Source organism: Archocentrus centrarchus, chromosome 6 (genome assembly GCF_007364275.1).
Source record: "Archocentrus centrarchus isolate MPI-CPG fArcCen1 chromosome 6, fArcCen1, whole genome shotgun sequence".
Classification (NCBI taxonomy): Eukaryota; Metazoa; Chordata; class Actinopteri; order Cichliformes; family Cichlidae; genus Archocentrus; species Archocentrus centrarchus.
Window position 1 is genome coordinate 13,475,527 of NC_044351.1, and position 18,638 is coordinate 13,494,164.

The 18,638-nt window shown below is 41.2% G+C and overlaps 1 protein-coding gene across 1 annotated transcript in view; it reads right to left on the reverse strand.

The window, feature by feature from the left end:
• Positions 1–18,638, reverse strand: part of kcnq1.2 (potassium voltage-gated channel, KQT-like subfamily, member 1.2) — a 179,848-nt gene that overhangs the window by 62,229 nt on the left and 98,981 nt on the right. The window contains exons 14-17 of the mRNA XM_030731548.1: positions 10,306–10,381; positions 9,356–9,450; positions 8,128–8,168; positions 7,124–7,185 (exon numbers count right to left, since the gene is read on the reverse strand). Of these exons, the coding sequence (XP_030587408.1) occupies positions 7,124–7,185; positions 8,128–8,168; positions 9,356–9,450; positions 10,306–10,381 (274 nt within the window). The remainder of the gene's footprint in view (positions 1–7,123; positions 7,186–8,127; positions 8,169–9,355; positions 9,451–10,305; positions 10,382–18,638) is intronic.

An 18,638-nucleotide genomic window follows, 5' to 3' on the forward strand; every position in this document is an offset into this window, starting at 1 on the left:
GTGGCACCGGGGCAGTTAAGACTACAGCAACTACACTGAAGCTGTGAGCTCAAGGATTTGTATGTCTGGGTGTGTGTCCCAGGTATTGCACATGCTGTGCGGACCTAAATGTGTTTACACAGTGACATTATTGGGACAATGTGTTGTGGGGAGAAAAAGCAAGCCTCCATAACATAAATCATTAAATGTTAGGGTGAAGACATATTTAAAGGTTACAGTAAAGGTTAGGCAAGTAGTTGTTATGATAAAGGTTAGAATGAGTCTACAGGAAATGAATGTAAGTCAATGGATACATAACTGTGTGTGTGTGTTGCATGTGCTTCCTTTGCCAAGTTTCCTCTCTTTGTTTGGAGTGGTCCGGTCAGTCCGGCCCCCACTGAGTACAGAGCAAGCAAATACACACATATATCAAAACACGGCACAACAACAGACAGCGTGCTCTTGGAGAAAAACAGGTAATAGAAAAGGGGACAGGAATACAAGGGGGTGTCCATACAGGTAAACAGAAAGAGAAGGGGAAAAAAAAGAGAACTTGAAAGATAAAGACAGATGGAAAAGAAGCTGTATGGGATAGCAACAGACTGGTGAGACTATCCAGCAAAAATAGTAGACAGAGTGACACAAATGACCCAGAGAGAGGAAAGGAGGATGCATAGGGAACTGTGTATTACAATTAGCTAAGAAATATTTAAGATTTCCTTAGCCGAAGCCCTTTCTTCCCAAAGACAAGACGAGGGTTGAATTTACTGCACATAACTCATGATCCACAACTGATTAAACAGCACAATGAAACAAAGCCATTTTCATACCAGCGGTGAGTAATAAACTCACAAATATTGTTTCTGCATCATTAAGTCACTCTATTACCATAATCACAAACCAGAAGTGTCGCACAAGGATTGGGTTTGCCGATATCTCACTGTAGCTTTAAGTTACAATAAGTAAAAACTTGTATAAGCCTTTACGTGGTCCATAACATGCTGCTCAGCTCATTACAGCGTTAGTGGTTTCAGCTGAAAAGAAATATTTCTGCTAGTCTTTGATTTCTATGTATTAACTCTGTTGTGATTGTAAAAGTAAAGATTTTTGCAGAGAAAATAACACGACACAAAGACAGCCCAGAGAATACTCTGAGCACTCAGAAGGAATTATAGTAACAGTTCCAATTGATGTGGGCTCAACTTGTTACAGCTTGATTGGATACAATAGATTTATTGATGCACATGCTGTAAATCATCAATCGATTTAAGCCATGAAATTCTTCTTTCCCGCTCTGCTCTCCCCTCTAGCCATTTAATCTCAGACACATCCTGCACAGCTTTGAGTGTGCGTGCGCGTGCGTGTGTGTGTGTGCGTGCATTTGTATATTTATGTCCACCTAGATATTCACTTGTATTTGGTCTAATGTTGAAATACGTATATATGGGCCTGTGTGTTTACAGTACCAGGCTCTTGTCTCTAAAGCCCTGCAATGGCTCTGGATCGGACCAGTCTAAACACACACATGCACATGTGCACACACACACACCCTCATACACACAAACTCCTGCCCCCCCTCAGAGCTATGCTTTTAGAGACGTGGGGCCCTAAATGCCTTACAGATGGATTCCTAACAAACACAACACTCTGTCTCGGCCCTCAAGTATTCCCAGTATTTGGCTTCCCTGCAATTTACAACATACTTACCTAATTGAGACGCTATTAAGGTCAGAGCATGAATTCTTCTGCGTACGCCTCATGCTAATGCACATGATATAAGCGTGACATACACGGCACAGCATACTTGCCCTAATATAGCAGAGGATGGTTAACCACAAGCGTGATCTATGGTCTACGTAGTTTACTTAGAGCAACAATAATGAATGATGTGTTGAGCAGAGACATGGCTGTTCAGGTCTGGAGGGCACATTTGGGGGGTGTTTTCCTAGACACTGATGATGGTTTTACATCCACATTTTCAAACACAACTGACACTTTCATTGCTAAATTAGGCAGCACTAAATTTTAAACAAAAAATGGAATCATGTCATTCTTTTCACTTGATTTCTATGTCATGGTGTCACATCTAAATATGTAAAATGTTATTGCAACATTTGGCAAAATTTGAACTTAATTATCGACCGCAATTAAACACACACAGAATGAGACCTAATTAGAAAAAAATGAAAGTTTAAGGCAAAAACTAGATTGTACTTTTTATATTAAACATTAGTTGATAGTGATAAAATGAAGGTATTTTCAGTGTATTTCGCAATATCTAATACATACATATATTTTGATTCATATATGTCTACCTCCTACCTATTGGATCTAAATTAATAATACATGTCTGATCAAATGATTAGATAACAAATTTGGAATTTGAAGAGTTTTAATTAAAGGCTACTTTAGCCTTTAATAATGTAAGAATTACACAGTAATTTTAGTTTCAACTTGCTGAGTCGCTGCCCGGCCACCACACATTTCACAACATTGTTAAACTGGATCTGAGCTAAAAAGCAGGAACTTGTTGCACAGACAGGCTTTTACAGGGTCTGTAAAAGCACACTGTTGTCATTTTCCCTCCCCTTTTTGTCTATGTGGAAAAAAAAAAAAAAAAAAACCCTGTTCCTATAAAACTGAGAGAATTACCACAAGCAAAGGGCCAGCATCATTCAAAAAACATGCAGCGGGCTCCCCTCTGAAAGGCCGTGCTGAAGCCCAAAGACACTTTCCACTGTTTGAGCTTGTCATTTGGGTATTTTTCATCGAGTGTGCCCGACAGAGAGATAACACACTGTCACGGTGACTCATCCATCTTCGTTTCCAAGTCACTTCTGGAGAATTTAATCTTGAGAGTGTGGGGTTAGACACTTTGGTGATTAATCAACTCCGTGCTCGTGTGTGCGATTGTATGCGCAGAGACCTATACGCGTCTTTGTCCGTGTGTGATAAATCACTGTCTAACCCTGTACAGGACTCACAATGCCTGAGCCCTCTTCACCCCACTGAAGATAAATTCATCTCCAAGTGATATGCTGACAATACTTGGACAGGAAAATTGTTCCATCTTACTTGCTCAGCTGCAGCATAAAGAGCTGTCAGAGAGGTATCTGGATGATGTTCTACTGGGGAAATTTAAAAAATAAATGTAGCCTGAGGGTCACCAAGAGCAAGTATTCAGAAAAGGCATGGGAACACAGAGCAACATTAGGGTTGATGAATAATTCCTTGGAGCTGTTTGAAGAGATCCTGTGCAGAAGGGATTCAACTGCAACATTAGGGTTTCACTTGCAGGCAGTGATGCAACTTGGACATTACACAATGTTATGAAATGTGCAACTGACAAGTAAACAACAGCTATTAGAAGTGACAAAAACAAATGTAGAAAAGCTCCCGTCACCTTTTTTTCCCCAGCCTATACCAATATGACTGTATTGGCATAGTCCAAATATAAAAAGTATTATAGCATGGTGAATCGAAACACCATTGGCTGAAACGGAGCCCCAAACCAGGACAGAACCTCCACCGTGTTTTACAGATGGCTGCAGACACTCACTGTTGTAACCTCTCTCCCGACCTCTTGAGCTACAAGTTTCAAATTTATATTCATCACTCATAAGACATGTTCCCACTTATCCAGTTCTTGTGTTTTTCTCCCTGTTTCCCTTCTTCAAGAATGGCTTCTTGACAGCCACCATCCCACTGAGACCATTTCTGATGATGTCATAGTCCCTGGATCTAGGACGCAGAGTCGGTTGTTTTGTTATATTGATATTCCTAGGTTTGTGGTTCTTGTCTAGTTTTGCTCATAGTTTCAGTTATGCTGTATTTCCTGCCTCCCTTATGTTTCCGTGTCTGGGTTAGTTTTTGTCTCTGTGTCTTTATTGTCTTATGTCAAGATACTTGTAATGCCTCAGTGTTTATTTCTTTGCTCTTGACATCCTGTTTAGTTTTTCCTTTGTGTTTAGTATTTATTCTTTTAGGTCCTCTTAGTCTTAGTTCTAGGTTCTTGTATTCTATTCCCCCCGTTATCATGCTTCCCCTGTGTTCCCCATTAGATGATGTTAGTTCCTGTTTGTGTCGAGTCTGTCCTAGTCTCGTCTTGGTCCTTAGTGTCCCCCTGTCTGTCTTGTCCCTCTTTGTCCTGTCCCCATGGTCTTGGTTCCCCATTTAGTTGCATTAGGTAACTTGTATCCCCCGATTCAGTTATATTTTGCTTTCTGTTTTCTGAGCCTTTAGTTCCCTGCCTGCTACAGTTGGTTAATTGTTCCCTGTGGGAGTGGTGCAGTGGGTAGGCGCTCGCCTTGCAGCCGGAAGGTTGCAGGTTCGAGCCCCTGTCCCTGTGCTGTGTTGTGTCCTTGGGCAAGACACTTAAACCACATTGCCTAACGGTAGCGCTGGTCTCTGGCTGCATGACCGCAGATGCTCGTCTCTGGGTGAGTGATCTGGAACGATCATTTCGGTGTGTGCCTTGTGCGCACAATGACAATGAGTTGAATCTATCTATCTAATCTTTTGTATTCCCATCCTGGCCTCCCATCTCTTCTCTGTATTGATCTTCTGTCTGTGTCAAGTTTGTATGTCTTAGTCCTGGCTTCAGAATTAGTATTTCCTGTCATATTTTTGATAGCCTCTTGTGTTTGTATTTAGTTCTACTTCCCTTGTCTCGTGAGTCCTGATTTGTTCCCACTGTATTTTCCACCTGTTTCCTCTCCCCCTCATTACTTTGTGTATTAATTGTTTGTGTTCCCATAGTTCTTTGTCATGTTGTCCCTCATACAGTACAAAGTAATGTGTTCTGTTCCCATTACGACTCCTAGTTCCAGTCCAGCTCTATTAGTATTTTTTCATCAGAATTAAAGCTGCATTTTCTGCTCATGTTCTGATTCCAGAGTCCCACATTCTGGGTTTGAAACCTGCTTCACAGTGCTTTACGACAGATGAGGCTTGAGCTAAGAGTAGATGGATTGACTGAAAATCCAGATGCATCTCTCACGTCCTGCCCCCCCACCCCCACCCCCATTTCTTAAGGACATGACTTTCTGATACTGTTCATCTGCTGACACTTCTTTTTTGTCCTCTACTTGTCCAGATTTCTCACTCTTTTAAGAACACGCTGCATTTTCCATAGATTCAACTAAGAAACTAAGAAATTGAAATGAATGATTTGTTTTTGCCTAAGTGCCTAAAGATACACTTTAAAATTGGTTCAACACTGGTGCATCCCTTGAGTTTGGTGCCTTTTTTGTGCATGAGTGAATCATAGTGTTAAGAGGTTCAACAAACAAAAACACTCCTCTGAAAATGGTCAGGTACAATGAATGGGTTAAAAATTAGTGAAAAAGCAGCCAATGTCCAAAGAAAAACTTTGAAAGCCCTTCAAAAACTCTGGACATCTATTACTCAAGAATACTCAAAAATCCCACAGTGGTTCAGGTCTCTCTGGCAGAAGTCCAGTGAATGCACCAAAGGTCAGCAGGTTCATTCACCTGCAGTCACAAAGAAAAAGATAAGAAGAAGCCACCTTTTTATCTATAACAGATGCGTCAGCCTCCCGAATCCATCAAGCCAAGAAATTCACACAAGCAGAAATGAGACAGGTAGGGAGCGGGTGCATAGTCAAAGAAAACAGTAATTATGAAGGATTGGCAGCTCTGGAAATAATGAGTTTCTGTTGCTACTTTTGTATACCGGTGCATGCGAATCCAGCTCCGATTACAGGAACATTGATTGGTTCCACATTGTTTAGGAGGGAAAGTAGCCTGCATCAGCAGGGTTCCACTGATTTGTTTCCCAATTATGCTCCTCTCAGTTCCAGTTTGCCTTTTTTGCCAAGGCTGAGCCCACAGACAAGAGAAGGGAAGAAGAGTAAAAGAGAAAAAGTGTGTCATAGGTAGGTGAGGCACTTCTCAACACAGATTTATGTTTCTAATCAGGAGATTGCGATCACAACATGTAGCCTGAAGCAAATGGGCTGTAACTCAATCTCTGAGGGAGGTCTGCAGGCTTGGAGGGCAAATTCGTTCAAGATCATTACACCTCTCTCTGTAAAAAGGGGTCTGAGAACAGCTAACGCTTGCAAACATTAGAGAGCAGCAGTGCTGATGAGTGCACAGAGATGGTAAGGTAAATACCAAGGCAAGTGCGGGAAATCCTTAGCTGGCTGAGCTGAATAGAAAATAAGTGGCAGCAGAATGCATTGTTCTATTGTGTAGGAGTTGTTTTCATGCAAGAACTACTTGAGTATGAGATTAGTCTTCAATTCAACACCGGTTTCATTAAAAAAAACGAGAGAGAGAGAGAGCACAAACATATGTTCAAATCCAAACATTCAAATCACTTTCTGCTCACGCCGCCACTCAGAAAAGCAGACGGCAAATGTGACTAAACAGCAACACATTTCATCCACTGTGATTCACGTGTGGAAAAACATTGTGGCCGACAGACAGAAGGGTGTACACCTTCACAATCCAACTGATACAACCCACAAAGGGGGAAATGTCCATCAAGGTTGGCATCACGCTGGCTTCATGATGCTGCACCCATTCCACTGTGTTAGAGGTGAGCACACCTATGAGCACAACACAGCTGTTGCCTTTTGGCCATGCCTCAGTGCATAAACATTTTTCTCTGTGGCTCCTTTATGTTTCCAATATTTCAATATTCCTCATGGAAACATAAACATCCAAGAACAGTCACGAGCCAACCTACACAGCATTACAGGAAAGAAAAAGAAAAAAAAAAGGGGTTGGCATGGAAAATCCTAAAAGCTACCCAGTAAGGTCAACTAAAAAAAATAGAATGAACAGAAACACAAGTACAGTGTAAACACAGCACTGATATTGATAAGGAGGAGACAAGAGTGGAGGTGCATGTTTGGCACAGACTGACTGAACCCAGCCACAATAGAGGTATTTTAAAAAAGATTCCACTGCACTCATTCATCTGATACACAGACACATGCTGGCAGAGTCACACACACACACACACACACACACACACACACACACACACACACACACACACACACACACACACACACACACACACACACACCATTCTGTTTATGAATGGGACAGATGATCTAATCAGTTTATCTCTCTTGCTGTCAGCCAAAACACACACGCTAGAGTGTGCCTACCTTATCTTCCAGCCTGATGAGTCGTGCTCCAATAGTCGGGTATTCTTTATCTTCCCCTTTTCCTAATAAAAGGAAAGAATATATACATGTAATTTTCTGTTGGCAATCACAAGGACAAGGACACGGCAAAAGATGCAGAGAAGTGCATTTGGAATGATCAGATCATTTAATGCATGCTCATATACAGTACGTATTGCAAAGATGATACTATAACTTACACTAAAAGCCCTGATGGGTCACTGTTTAGTGAAATCAATCAGTCATGCTCTTTTGCACTTTTGCTTTACACGCCGCAGTGACAGTTTACAGTTTCATTTAGTCATGCACACAGTAAATGCCTGTAAAAAAGGGGTATGTAAGCAAATACCAAATAGTTTCAGGAGTGTTTAGACTAAATCAAACCAATAAATTTAAGATCATTAAAAAAAAATGAATGAAGTTCTAGTAATTAGAACTTATTAAGGGCCCACATTTAATTTGCCTCATATTTTTTTCCACTCTGTTTTACATCACATTCATGTTAACCAACTTCCTGTCAGAAAAGAGAGCTATTCTTGTTTTGTTATGCCCCATCCCATCAGTGGCGAAGTGATGTTTCAACCCCGCCGCTGTTATTTTTAGTTGGTATGGTAGTTGTGGGAACTGTTGCTTGGAGCAGTTTATTTAATATTGTGCAATTAATTAAAGAAATGCGTTTCTTTAATTCCTCTGACAACAACTTACACAAGCGCTCTAATACGTGCTTACCAGAACAGTGCCACAGGCAGAGTGCCTAAATTCTCATACTGGTAAACATGCAATCTTACCCACTTGCAAACCGAGAGATACACACACACACACACACACACACACACACACACACACACACACACACACACACACACACACATACACACACCAGGGACCTCTCTTTCGCTCATATTTTGTCTGGCACGGCATTATAAATGCAGAGATGAAGCGAGGAGTGACGGTTGCCTGTCTGTTTTTTTTTCCTGTGTGTTTACCTGGAAGAAACATGCCCGGCTTTCCCAGAGTGCCATCCAGCCTGACAGAAAAGACAAAATTAGACAGAGATAGGCAAAAGACACAGAAGAGGTTTGATTGGGTAAACAATTTACAGTGCCAATAAAATGAAACAAATGCCATCCGCTTGAACTGTATTTATATATCACTAACTTCAGAAAAACACACATGCAAGCTATGAAGGGGTCGACAAATGGATGTCATGTTCTCATTGAGACGTGAAGCTCTGGAAATAAACACCCGAAACTTGCAGTTTCACTTCTTATGTAGACTGGCATTGACAAATTAACTGAGGCAGAAGGAACACAGTTGTAAACCATTTCCATCTTTTAATTACTTTATTCACATTCTTTAAATATTTTTCATTTATGTGGGCAAACAAAAGTATTCTTTGCAGTATTTTGGTGTGTTTGGGAAAGTCTGTTGTTGTCTTTTTTTCCCCCTGTTTTTCTGTTAGATTTTATAGTGTAATAAAAGTAAAAGTCAACCTAACAGCACTTTCATGATTTACTGTTACTTTATAATGACTTAAAAATGTAACGGCGCATTGCCGTGGGTCTCTGAATTACTGCAGAAGGTGTTACGCGAGGTCCAGGCGATGCGCTTCCATAAATCAGATGCAATACATTACCTCTCACTGACCTATACGGCTGAGTGATGCGTGTGTGTCGGGGAAAGAACATCTTTAAGTGAAGCAGAGAAAATTGCACGGAGAGGACAAAAGTTTTTACTTTCATGAGGACTGTATTTCACTGCAACTCAAACAACAACTCCACTCTTGTCATAAAGCATAGCAAGGTGTAACAAATATGGGATCGGCGAGGCTCCTATCTGTCCAATGAAGAGTAAAAACTATACTGTGGGGAATATGATAACTGTCTAAATTATAGAAAGTGCTAGGAGTTGTAATGAGCACACAATTTTGGCTACACAACCCCGGTGTTTTATGACCCCTAAAACAGAGTCTTTTAGAAATGCTGCTGAGCCTGAAAATGTATTAGAGGGATAATAACCATAATTTACCAAATGAAAAATGGCCCAATGACGAATGGATGCTTAACTATCTATTTAATGATTTTCAGTACATTTTTCAAAGTGACATATTTACTTGTGTGATTTCTTTGTGGTGTGTCCAACAAAAAAGAAAAACAGCTTCAAGAAAGAGACACAAAGAATAGAAACAGCATGAAACAAAGTCGGAGGCACCACCTTCTCTGCAGCTCCTTGATGCGGACCATCATGTTGAGGTGACCCTGGGAATACTGTTCGATCACGTCTCGCACATCATAGGGCTTCCGAGCTTGCTGTTGATCCAGCACGCACACGCAAAAAACAAACACACACATACACACAGACGGTGGGACACAAAGGCCATTGTCAACAACAGTCTCTGTTGCTTGGTCCCCAAAACATCCCCAACCCCCTTGGGTGCAAAGGGTTCATTGTTAACCCAGTGTGTGTGTGTGTGTGTGTGTGTGTGTGTGTGTGTGTGAGAGAGAGAGAGTGCGTGTATGTGCGTTTCTGTGTGTGTGCTGACAAGTGCATGGTCAAGTAGAAAGCAATCGTGTTAAAGTCCTTTCACAGCTTTGTTTAGTGTGACGTTGACACAAGGAGCATCAGAAAGAACCCAGTGAACTCTTCAGTATATTTTTACTCCACAGTGTACAGCCTCTGCAGCTGACATCACTTGGGCCATTACTGAAAACTTATAGAAAGCTTGGAAACTGGAAGAATATGTGAAACGTTCTACAAAATATGTGGCATGGATATGATGGCCGAAGTGTGCATTTTTGTGAGTGTTGCAGGCGAGTTTTGCATGCGCAGTGCAGTAAGTGAATTCCTGCTATAGCCCCAGAGACAGGTTAGTAGATTTCCCATGATACTGTGCCTGAACTATGAGTACAAAGAAGACATGCAGGTGCAAGTTTCAGGCATTTGCACACAAACATGCACGTACACAGACACACATACACGCACAGCAGCACTGCAGCTGATATATGCCCTTAAGGCTCCCCCTCCTCTTCCTGTATAGCCACACACACACTACACACTTCTCTTACTCCCTCTCCCGCTTTCAATCTGTCTTTCTCTTCATCTGTCACCCCTCCTTTGCTCTCTTTAACTCTGCGGTGTTTCTCTCTGGAGTTCCCTTTACGTACCTGAAATTTCCTCCTGGCCACAAAGTACTGCATTCTGCGGAGGACTTTAACCGCAGATCTCTGGGCATGGGACAACCTGTGACAGAAAAGGAGACAAATTTAGGCTTTAAAAGAAAAAAAAACTTTATTGTAAAAGGTCAAGTGGTTTTTTCTTGACTAATTGGCCTGAAAAGAAAGGACAAAAGAAAAAGACAAAAAAAAAAAAAAAAAGTCTGCATGCTCAGCGCTAATTGACCCTTGCTGCTTTTCAGGTTCAGTGAACAATATGTGTGCCCGTGCAACAGCAAAACACATGTGGCTCTAAACAGGAAAACAAACATACACTGACAGATATGCACTGATACAGACAAGTGTAACAGCACAGATTAACCCCCAGTCTCTATCAGAGCCTTTTCACTCAATACTGTGAATCCACAACCTACTGCGAAAGTGAGAGAAGAAAACAATTCTCTTTGCATTAAGAGGAGTCCCAAAACGCATGTTGCTCAGCTCAAGGCAGTACATGTGTGCCAGCACACACACACACACACACACACACACACACACACACACACACACACACACACACACACACACACACACACACACACACACACACACACACACAAAAAAAAATGCTGTTATGAAGCTTAACACTGAAACCAAAACCACTCGATGCACACTGCACATGACAGCTTTTACTTGCATACATTAGTGACTATATGGCATGTACTTGTGTTTGGGTTTTCAAAGAGGCACTCTGTGCTGTGTACTGGTTTTCAGTGGACTTGGATGTTACTGTATTTCAGTGGTCTGACTGGCTAAAAAGTCAGGCATACAGTACATATTGGAAACACATTTCTATGCTACAAAGTACAATTAAGTATAATAACCTAGGACAAGGTGTCTCAATCCTGCCCAGCCTGTGATCCCCTTCTATGGGCTCCATAATCTTAAGACCCCAGCAGTTTAACAGAATCAGAAGGTTTTATTGCCATATGGGTGAACAGTATAAAGTATAAAAACTATAAGACAATGTTACAAATATACAGTGCAGAGAATAATTAAAAGATAAAAGAATGTAAACTATAGTCCAGTAATATTTACATCAGTGCAAACAGACAGGTGCATAGACATAGGGTCATCAGCGTTTGTGGAGGGTGGTGGTAACAGTCTTACGGTTATTGTTCATGAGTCCAACAGCAGAGTGGAAGAAATTGTTCTTATGGCGGGAGGTTCTGGTCCGAATGGACCGTATATAACAGTTACATTAAACTGTTATGTGAATCAGAAAAGGGGAGGGGCTGTAATTATAAAAGTGTATTATATTTTTAAGGGCATTTAGGGGGCTTTAAAGAGAAATGTGATCGTATATGTCAACTTCTATTTTTAATGAATTCAGTGCCCTCTATGTGCTTCCATGTAAAACAGTAGTAAATGTTTGAAATATAAACAAAGATGACTGTGGGTAAATGGACTAGTTCATATATATATATTTTTATATATATATATATATATATATATATATATATATATATATATATATCAGCCAGGAATCGAACCACCAACCTTCCAGTGAGTAGATGACCTGCTCTACCTCCTGAGCCACAGCCTCTGGGTCTGTGGATGAGCTAAGGACAAAAGGTTTCCTCAGTCTGAGATGCCAGAAGGTCAAAGGTGGATGCACTAAGAGAGGAGTTGGTCCAAGATACAAATGTTTACCTTTCATTACTGCCAAGTACTAGAATTCGTGTTAGACTTTAAATGTATTACAGTGGACCATCTTACAATGGGACTGCACCATCTTAGAGTTCTCAAACCACACATTTATACACCAGATAAAGATACCTCATATAAGGAGTGTTACAAATACATTAAAAAAAAAAAAAATAGGACAGAGGTGTAAAGTGGGCTCACACCCCAACCTCAGGTTCCTTTTGAGTATAATACCCAAGGACCCTTCTTTTGAACTCAGCCTCAATTTTGACCACATTTTGCCACAACAACGCACACAGACTCACAAGGTAAGGTAAATATGCAGGGGGGAAAAAAACCCTTATGTGGCTTTTAATGTCCAATTGTAGACTTGAATCCCACTCAGAATGAGATAAAGAACACGTGAGGCATTTGTTTAACAAAAAACAAACAGTAGGAATATTATTTGATCCCTGTTTGATCCCAGCCTCCTATTCCATGTATAACATGTCTCAGACACAGGTGACCTTTCAGTCAACTGCTGATAAGACGGTGGATGATGTGCACACACGCAGTGTCTGCAAAGAGCGTGGATTAAATCAAAATCTATATATTGGTTATATGTGTTTTGAAGAATTTTCTCAAGCTACCTCCCAGTCAAGACCCACACATACAAGAGCACACACACCCTTGACACACAGACTCACATAGCCTCCACCCTCGTCTCCCCAAACATGGGGTCTTTGTGGAGTCAACAAGTCGCTCTGAGGTCTTAATTAGGCATAGGGACAACAAAAGGGCTTAACAGACAATGCGTTGACGTGGGACCATAAAACATGAACATCAAAGGCTGTCGGGCTGCTGTCTTTCTTCCTGCCCTCCATGCAGGGCCTGCCCAAGCTATAGGAGGAAATGCACACAAACAATACCAAACATAAAGAGCATGAGTCCCTATTTTAGAGGAAAAAAAAGTCTATCACCCACCCCCGTGTTGCTCTCCTTCGTCAATGAGGAGAAGGATATGTTCTCTCCTTGTTTCTGTGTGAACTGGAGGGTTCAAGAGTAATTGGGAAAGAAAACACATGTAGGAAACAAAAAACATGTGTGGTTTTGATCGTTGAACAACTGTACCCGGCTCCCTCCTTGCCCCCCTCCAGTTTCCTGCATTTGACACAAATGCACACACATGTTCTAAGTGTTCTAAGTGTGATAAAAGAATAACAAGGATGTTTTTTTTTAGTCCAATACCAACAACTCTGCACTCCATTAAACACTCGGCACCCAGAACATGTAAGAATGTGATTCCTACAATTTTCACTGTGGATCACAGGAGTCTTGTGAGATGCTAACCTGCTAAGGGCAATATGATCTCATATTATTGTCACGTACTTTTTATTTTGCTGCCTCCACCAACCTGGACCCGCACGGGCAGGACTACAGTAGTATGTACTGTACATGTTACTGTACTCACATTTCTTCTGGCCTTACAAAATCCAAAGAAGATAACCAGCCTTTACTTCTCTCTTGCACTTTCAGGACTGGGTGCAACAATAGGACTCACAGCAGCAACGAAAACAATCTTCGCAAAGCATGAAGTCAAAACCTCCTACAGACTAAAGAGGAAACAAAAAACTTTTTTTTTTCCAGTTTTGATAATTACAGACTTTTGAGGCATTCAGATCTCTTTTTTAAAATTAGAGTGTAAGTGCAACTGGGTGCCATAGCACTGGTTGACAGGCTTCTAGTGTTACATTAATCATACATGTTCTGGAGCCTACAGTGATTTCTTTTAAAATTCTTTTAAGCTACTGCTTTGTCGCTTTCCTAAAACAACAGTGATAAGTAGCCAACCAGTGTGAAATAACATGGTGTCTTGGGGTTGGTTTTCCACCTGTCCTCTCCGACTTTTATTTTACTTTACTCTGACACTGCCCTTTAAAATCTTTCTGGCTCCGACTCATCTGCGCAGAAGATCTGACACACAGTTTATCCTGGGAACTTCTCTTGAGCCAGCGGAGCTCAGATTTTACCCATGACGACTTCAATATTCTTTCTATTGTCCTGCGCTGTATGATTCACTCTTGGTTGGTAGTGTGTATTTTAATTCTAAGGATTAAATCCCAGTTCCTACCTCTTCTCAACAGACTCACTATTCTTCAGGTCCACTGTTGAAGTCGTGGACAAGCTATAGTTGCTGCAGTTATGAACTAGCCCTGACCTTCTCTTGAAAAGTTCTGAAAGATTTAGCCCCATGGCTTCCCATTGCCCCCTCTCTCTTAATAAGTTTTCTCTTTTTACCCATTTTCAAATGGTCACTTTGGAGACCTTAGAGTTGTCAATGGCAACCTACCCTCCTATCCCCCATGACCCCAGCTCTGTCTTTGGCAGGGGACCGTCAAATATCCTGTGCTTCCATGGTGTGCGGCAATAACCTTGGAGTCAGTCAGGAGAAAACAACCGTAGATATGCATGTGCTACGCTACAGGCAGGGCCCAGCAAGTCTGCTGGCCTATGTGTGTGTGTGTGTGTGTGTCTGCATCTGTGTCTGAGAGATAAGCTTTATATAACTGGCGCTTTGGTCCATCAAAGAGATGTGCGCTTCTTCAGTTCTCCTCAAAAGCAGACATCCTTTTATCATATCTTGGAAGGATAAGATGACTACATTCTTTCAGAAATGTTTGATCTAAGTGATGGCGTGCCATTCAGGGAGGGTTTAAAATGAGTAGGGATGATGCAACTCTAATCTTAAGAAATGCTACCATGTGTGATCTAAACTGAAGCATTATTTGATGGCTTCTAAAAGAAAAAAAAAAAAGCTTAATATGTGTAACCATAATGCAGTGTTTTTGGGTAATTTTTTAAGTATTTCCATGATATCCAAAAAAAAAAGGAACAGGAAAAATCCTGTTTTCCATTTACCTTGGAAGTTGGAGCTGGGAATGATGTCACAAGGATTGTTTGAGGAATGTCTGAGTACAATAAGTGCAAACAAACCAGGTTAGCCACTGTTAGCAATATCTGCTCACCGAAACACACTGCAGATCATTTTACACACACTTACACGATCACAGATGCACACTGGACAGGTTTGTGCAGAGCTCTCAGTTAAATGGTGATGCACAGATTTCGGGGTCGGGGCGAGTGCGGTCTCTGCCGTTCCGAGTCTGAAATCCAACTTTCAAAATTCCAAAACTCTGACTCCCAAGTTCAGTTGGAACCCACTATTAAACCTCTGCTCTGCCTCCTCCTGTTCTCCGCGGTCACCTAAACTTTGATTTATTACAACCAGGTTCTCTCTTTTCTGTTTCTGTTGCCAGACAGCTAAATGAGTGTGAAAGCTCAGTTAACCTTGGTTACTTTCTTTATAGCTGCAAAGTCATTTTCCACACACTGGATCTCTGTTTGACTCACTTTTCTGCATCCCTCTGATATTCTGACTTGGTTCATGCTTTTGTTTATGCTTCAGCCTTGCTGCAGTCTATTTCATCTTTAATTTGAACTTGACTCAATCAGAACTTGAACCTTAAAATCTCAACTACGTGCCATAGAGTCAGATGCAACTACTTAAATATGGCTTCTGCTACAATAGGTTCCCTCCTCCTCATGGGCCGGCTCCAGTTGTTTTCATGTCCACTATTCCCAGATCAATAGGCACTGATCAAGACATGCCGGAGACAATAGCAGCAACCGAGCCACATCAAAGAGCAGTACCCATTAAGAGCTGATGACAAAGAGAGAACAGAAAGAGCGAGCCCCGTTTGATGTGTGTGGCCTCACAGGGAGAGACGCCAGAGATAATTTAGATTCTGCCTTCACCGTCACCTCCTGCGTTTCTATCACAAACACACAATGAAATTACTGTTTTCAAGTTTATGTCTATAGATATATGGTAATGTATAAAGCAAATAAAAGCTACAGTGATTTTCGTTCTTTCCACAGATTTTTGTCCAACTCTAATTTTTTTTTAACAGTGCCTCAGAGTCTCCTCTCTTGAAGCGTGTGAAAGAGTCCCACCAAGGAAAATAACTCCTTTTGAGAGGCAGCTGACATCCCAGTGTACTCGGAAAAGCTCCTCCCATGTTTAACGTTAATGATGCAGAATCTCACAACCTGTCATTATTTGAAGAGAGCAGAGACGGTCGCAGCTCTTTCCCACCACACAGAGAGAAGATTGGAGAGGAGCGTACTTCTAACAAGTTGTGTAATGACTACTGAACTCCCGTCGGCACAGTTCTAAATGCCGAATTATCAAAACAATTTGGGTGAGGAGGTTTTCAATTGAAAAGCCAAAAAAATTTTAACTAAAGCCGTGGGAGAATCGATTTTTACTCGAGTATATGCGACGCAAGAATTAAAGATTGTACTCTGGAAAACACAGACAAAATTACTTGCATGAAGACATTTCAGTGGGTTAAACATGAAATTTAAATCTTGGTCGACCGAAGATACATTTTTCCATTTCCTGTCATCAACAAACTTAGTCGTAAGAAAGTCTCTGGGAATGGCTACCTCAAAGATGAGACTAGGATTACTCAGGGTCTCAGGGTTAATGTTCCAGGCCTGAGGTGCAGCCTAAAGAGAAGGATGTGGTGGTCAACTATTCTTCAAAGTGAGCCTAATTAGAGAACAGGATCGTTTTGTAGTTAATGGTCCCCTATTTTCTGTCAGACCTTGTTCTGGTCTAAATAGCTGCCTTTACATTTATCTTCAGGAACTTGGTGCAGGCCACGAGGTCATGCAAACATTGACGGGAACAGATTCCTGCCACCCTGTAGGGTCTTTATGCTTCGTTTGTGGTGAAGGATCCACCTGACTCACAACCTGGTGTAAATTTTACAAGAATTTGACCACACACCAATGGCAAGTACTGTGCATCTGTTGTACCAAAATAATGTTGCTGCATGAATCCAAGATGGTTTCTGCATTACTGCCCGATCCAATCAATGTCGTGCCCTACACAGGAATATCCTGGAATAGGTACTTTTTTCTTTCCCTGAAAGAGGTCTTACAAGTGCGGTAGGAACAAATATGAAAAGAGTTGGAAGTCCTGCAGCGGTGCGTGCATCATTAATGTGTGGATGCATGAACAGGGTACAGGTTTCCTTTTCAGAGTCCATAGATTATATAGTCCTGTTTCTATTCAGTGTTCGTTGGCTGGATGGACAAACACATCAGTACTCACTGAAACATTTCAAATCCTGTCATCAACTCAAAATTTAAGTCTAATTTACTGGATTACTAGCAGGGACATTCAACTGTCCTATTTTTCTGTGGCAGCACATGTCAGCACATCATAACTCGGCAACATTAGCCTTCAGTGTACTGATAGAATTCAGGTAATGTAGAGTAATGTATAAAAGCATACGGGTACCTCTTGGGTACATTATTCTCATTTCTACTCTCACAAGCATTGACTCTGTATGACAGCAATATACATAAGCTTGGGTAACTGACTCAGTCCAAAATGACAGGTGGGGATTAGTAAGCCTCACCCACATCTACATAAGAATGAGGACAAGAATCAGAAGAATAAGAATAACTTTATTGATCCCAGAGGGAAGTTCATATGTCTGGCATAGCTCATGTGCTATTTGTATGAGAATTGAAAAGCCTGATGGCTGTGGGTGCAAATGATTTTCTGTATCTGTCATGCGTATGCATATTATATATATATGTATATATATATATATATATATATATGTATATATATATATATATATATATATATATATATATATATATATATATATATATATATATATATCCTCCCCACCCCCACGATAACGCTAGGCACTAAGGCGCCTAAGCACCTAAACCCACCCCCTCCTCACACCTTTAATCCAACTTCAGCCACCATCTCTGGATTAAATTGGCTGTTTCTCATTCATAGCGGTCCAGTAATCCAAGCACATGAGCCCAGTGGTTGGTCATGCCAACACATGGCCATTCATGGGTGGTTGTGTGTGAATGTGACCAAGGACAGTTAGGACTACCTCGCCGTTGAGGGAGTGAGGTCTTGAAGAGGTGACCGTCACAGCCCTGCCTTGTTTACCCAGACTATGGACCCAGCAGGGAGACAGAGAAGAAGAAGAGGTAAAAACAGAGAGGAGGAGAGAGAAAAGAGAGAAAAGAGAAAGGAAGAGATGGAGGGTGACCTGTGGACCTTCTTAGCCAAGGGCCTTCCATTGGTTGTAGATTATAAAACAGAGCTTGCTTTCAAAAGGGAATTATTCCTTCATTCATGTGTGGTTGGGGCTACAGTGGGGGGTGAGTGACATTAACGACTGTTGTTTAATTAGGCCTTTCCACAGTGGTTAGGCTTCTTGTTCCTGATTTCAACTATGGGAAGTCATCCAGGTCTCCCTAATAGTCAGTGTCAATTATTTTAGATCTGTTTACCTATGAGAGAAAGTAAAAGATGTGGAGAGTAGGGATGTTCTTGGTGACTAATCAAGTAAGATTAAGCAACCAGTCAGAAAATTTAGAAAATCCAATTGCATTTTTAATATGTGTGACACTTTTCACCCTCACATACTGTCACATGATGAGTGTAGCCAGTGTTAACACTGATCGCTTCTTGCATCATTTTTTTCTACTGGCTCAACTTCCACATGCCTGTGCTGAACAGAGTTGAGAAATGCTTTGGTCGAGTAGTAATA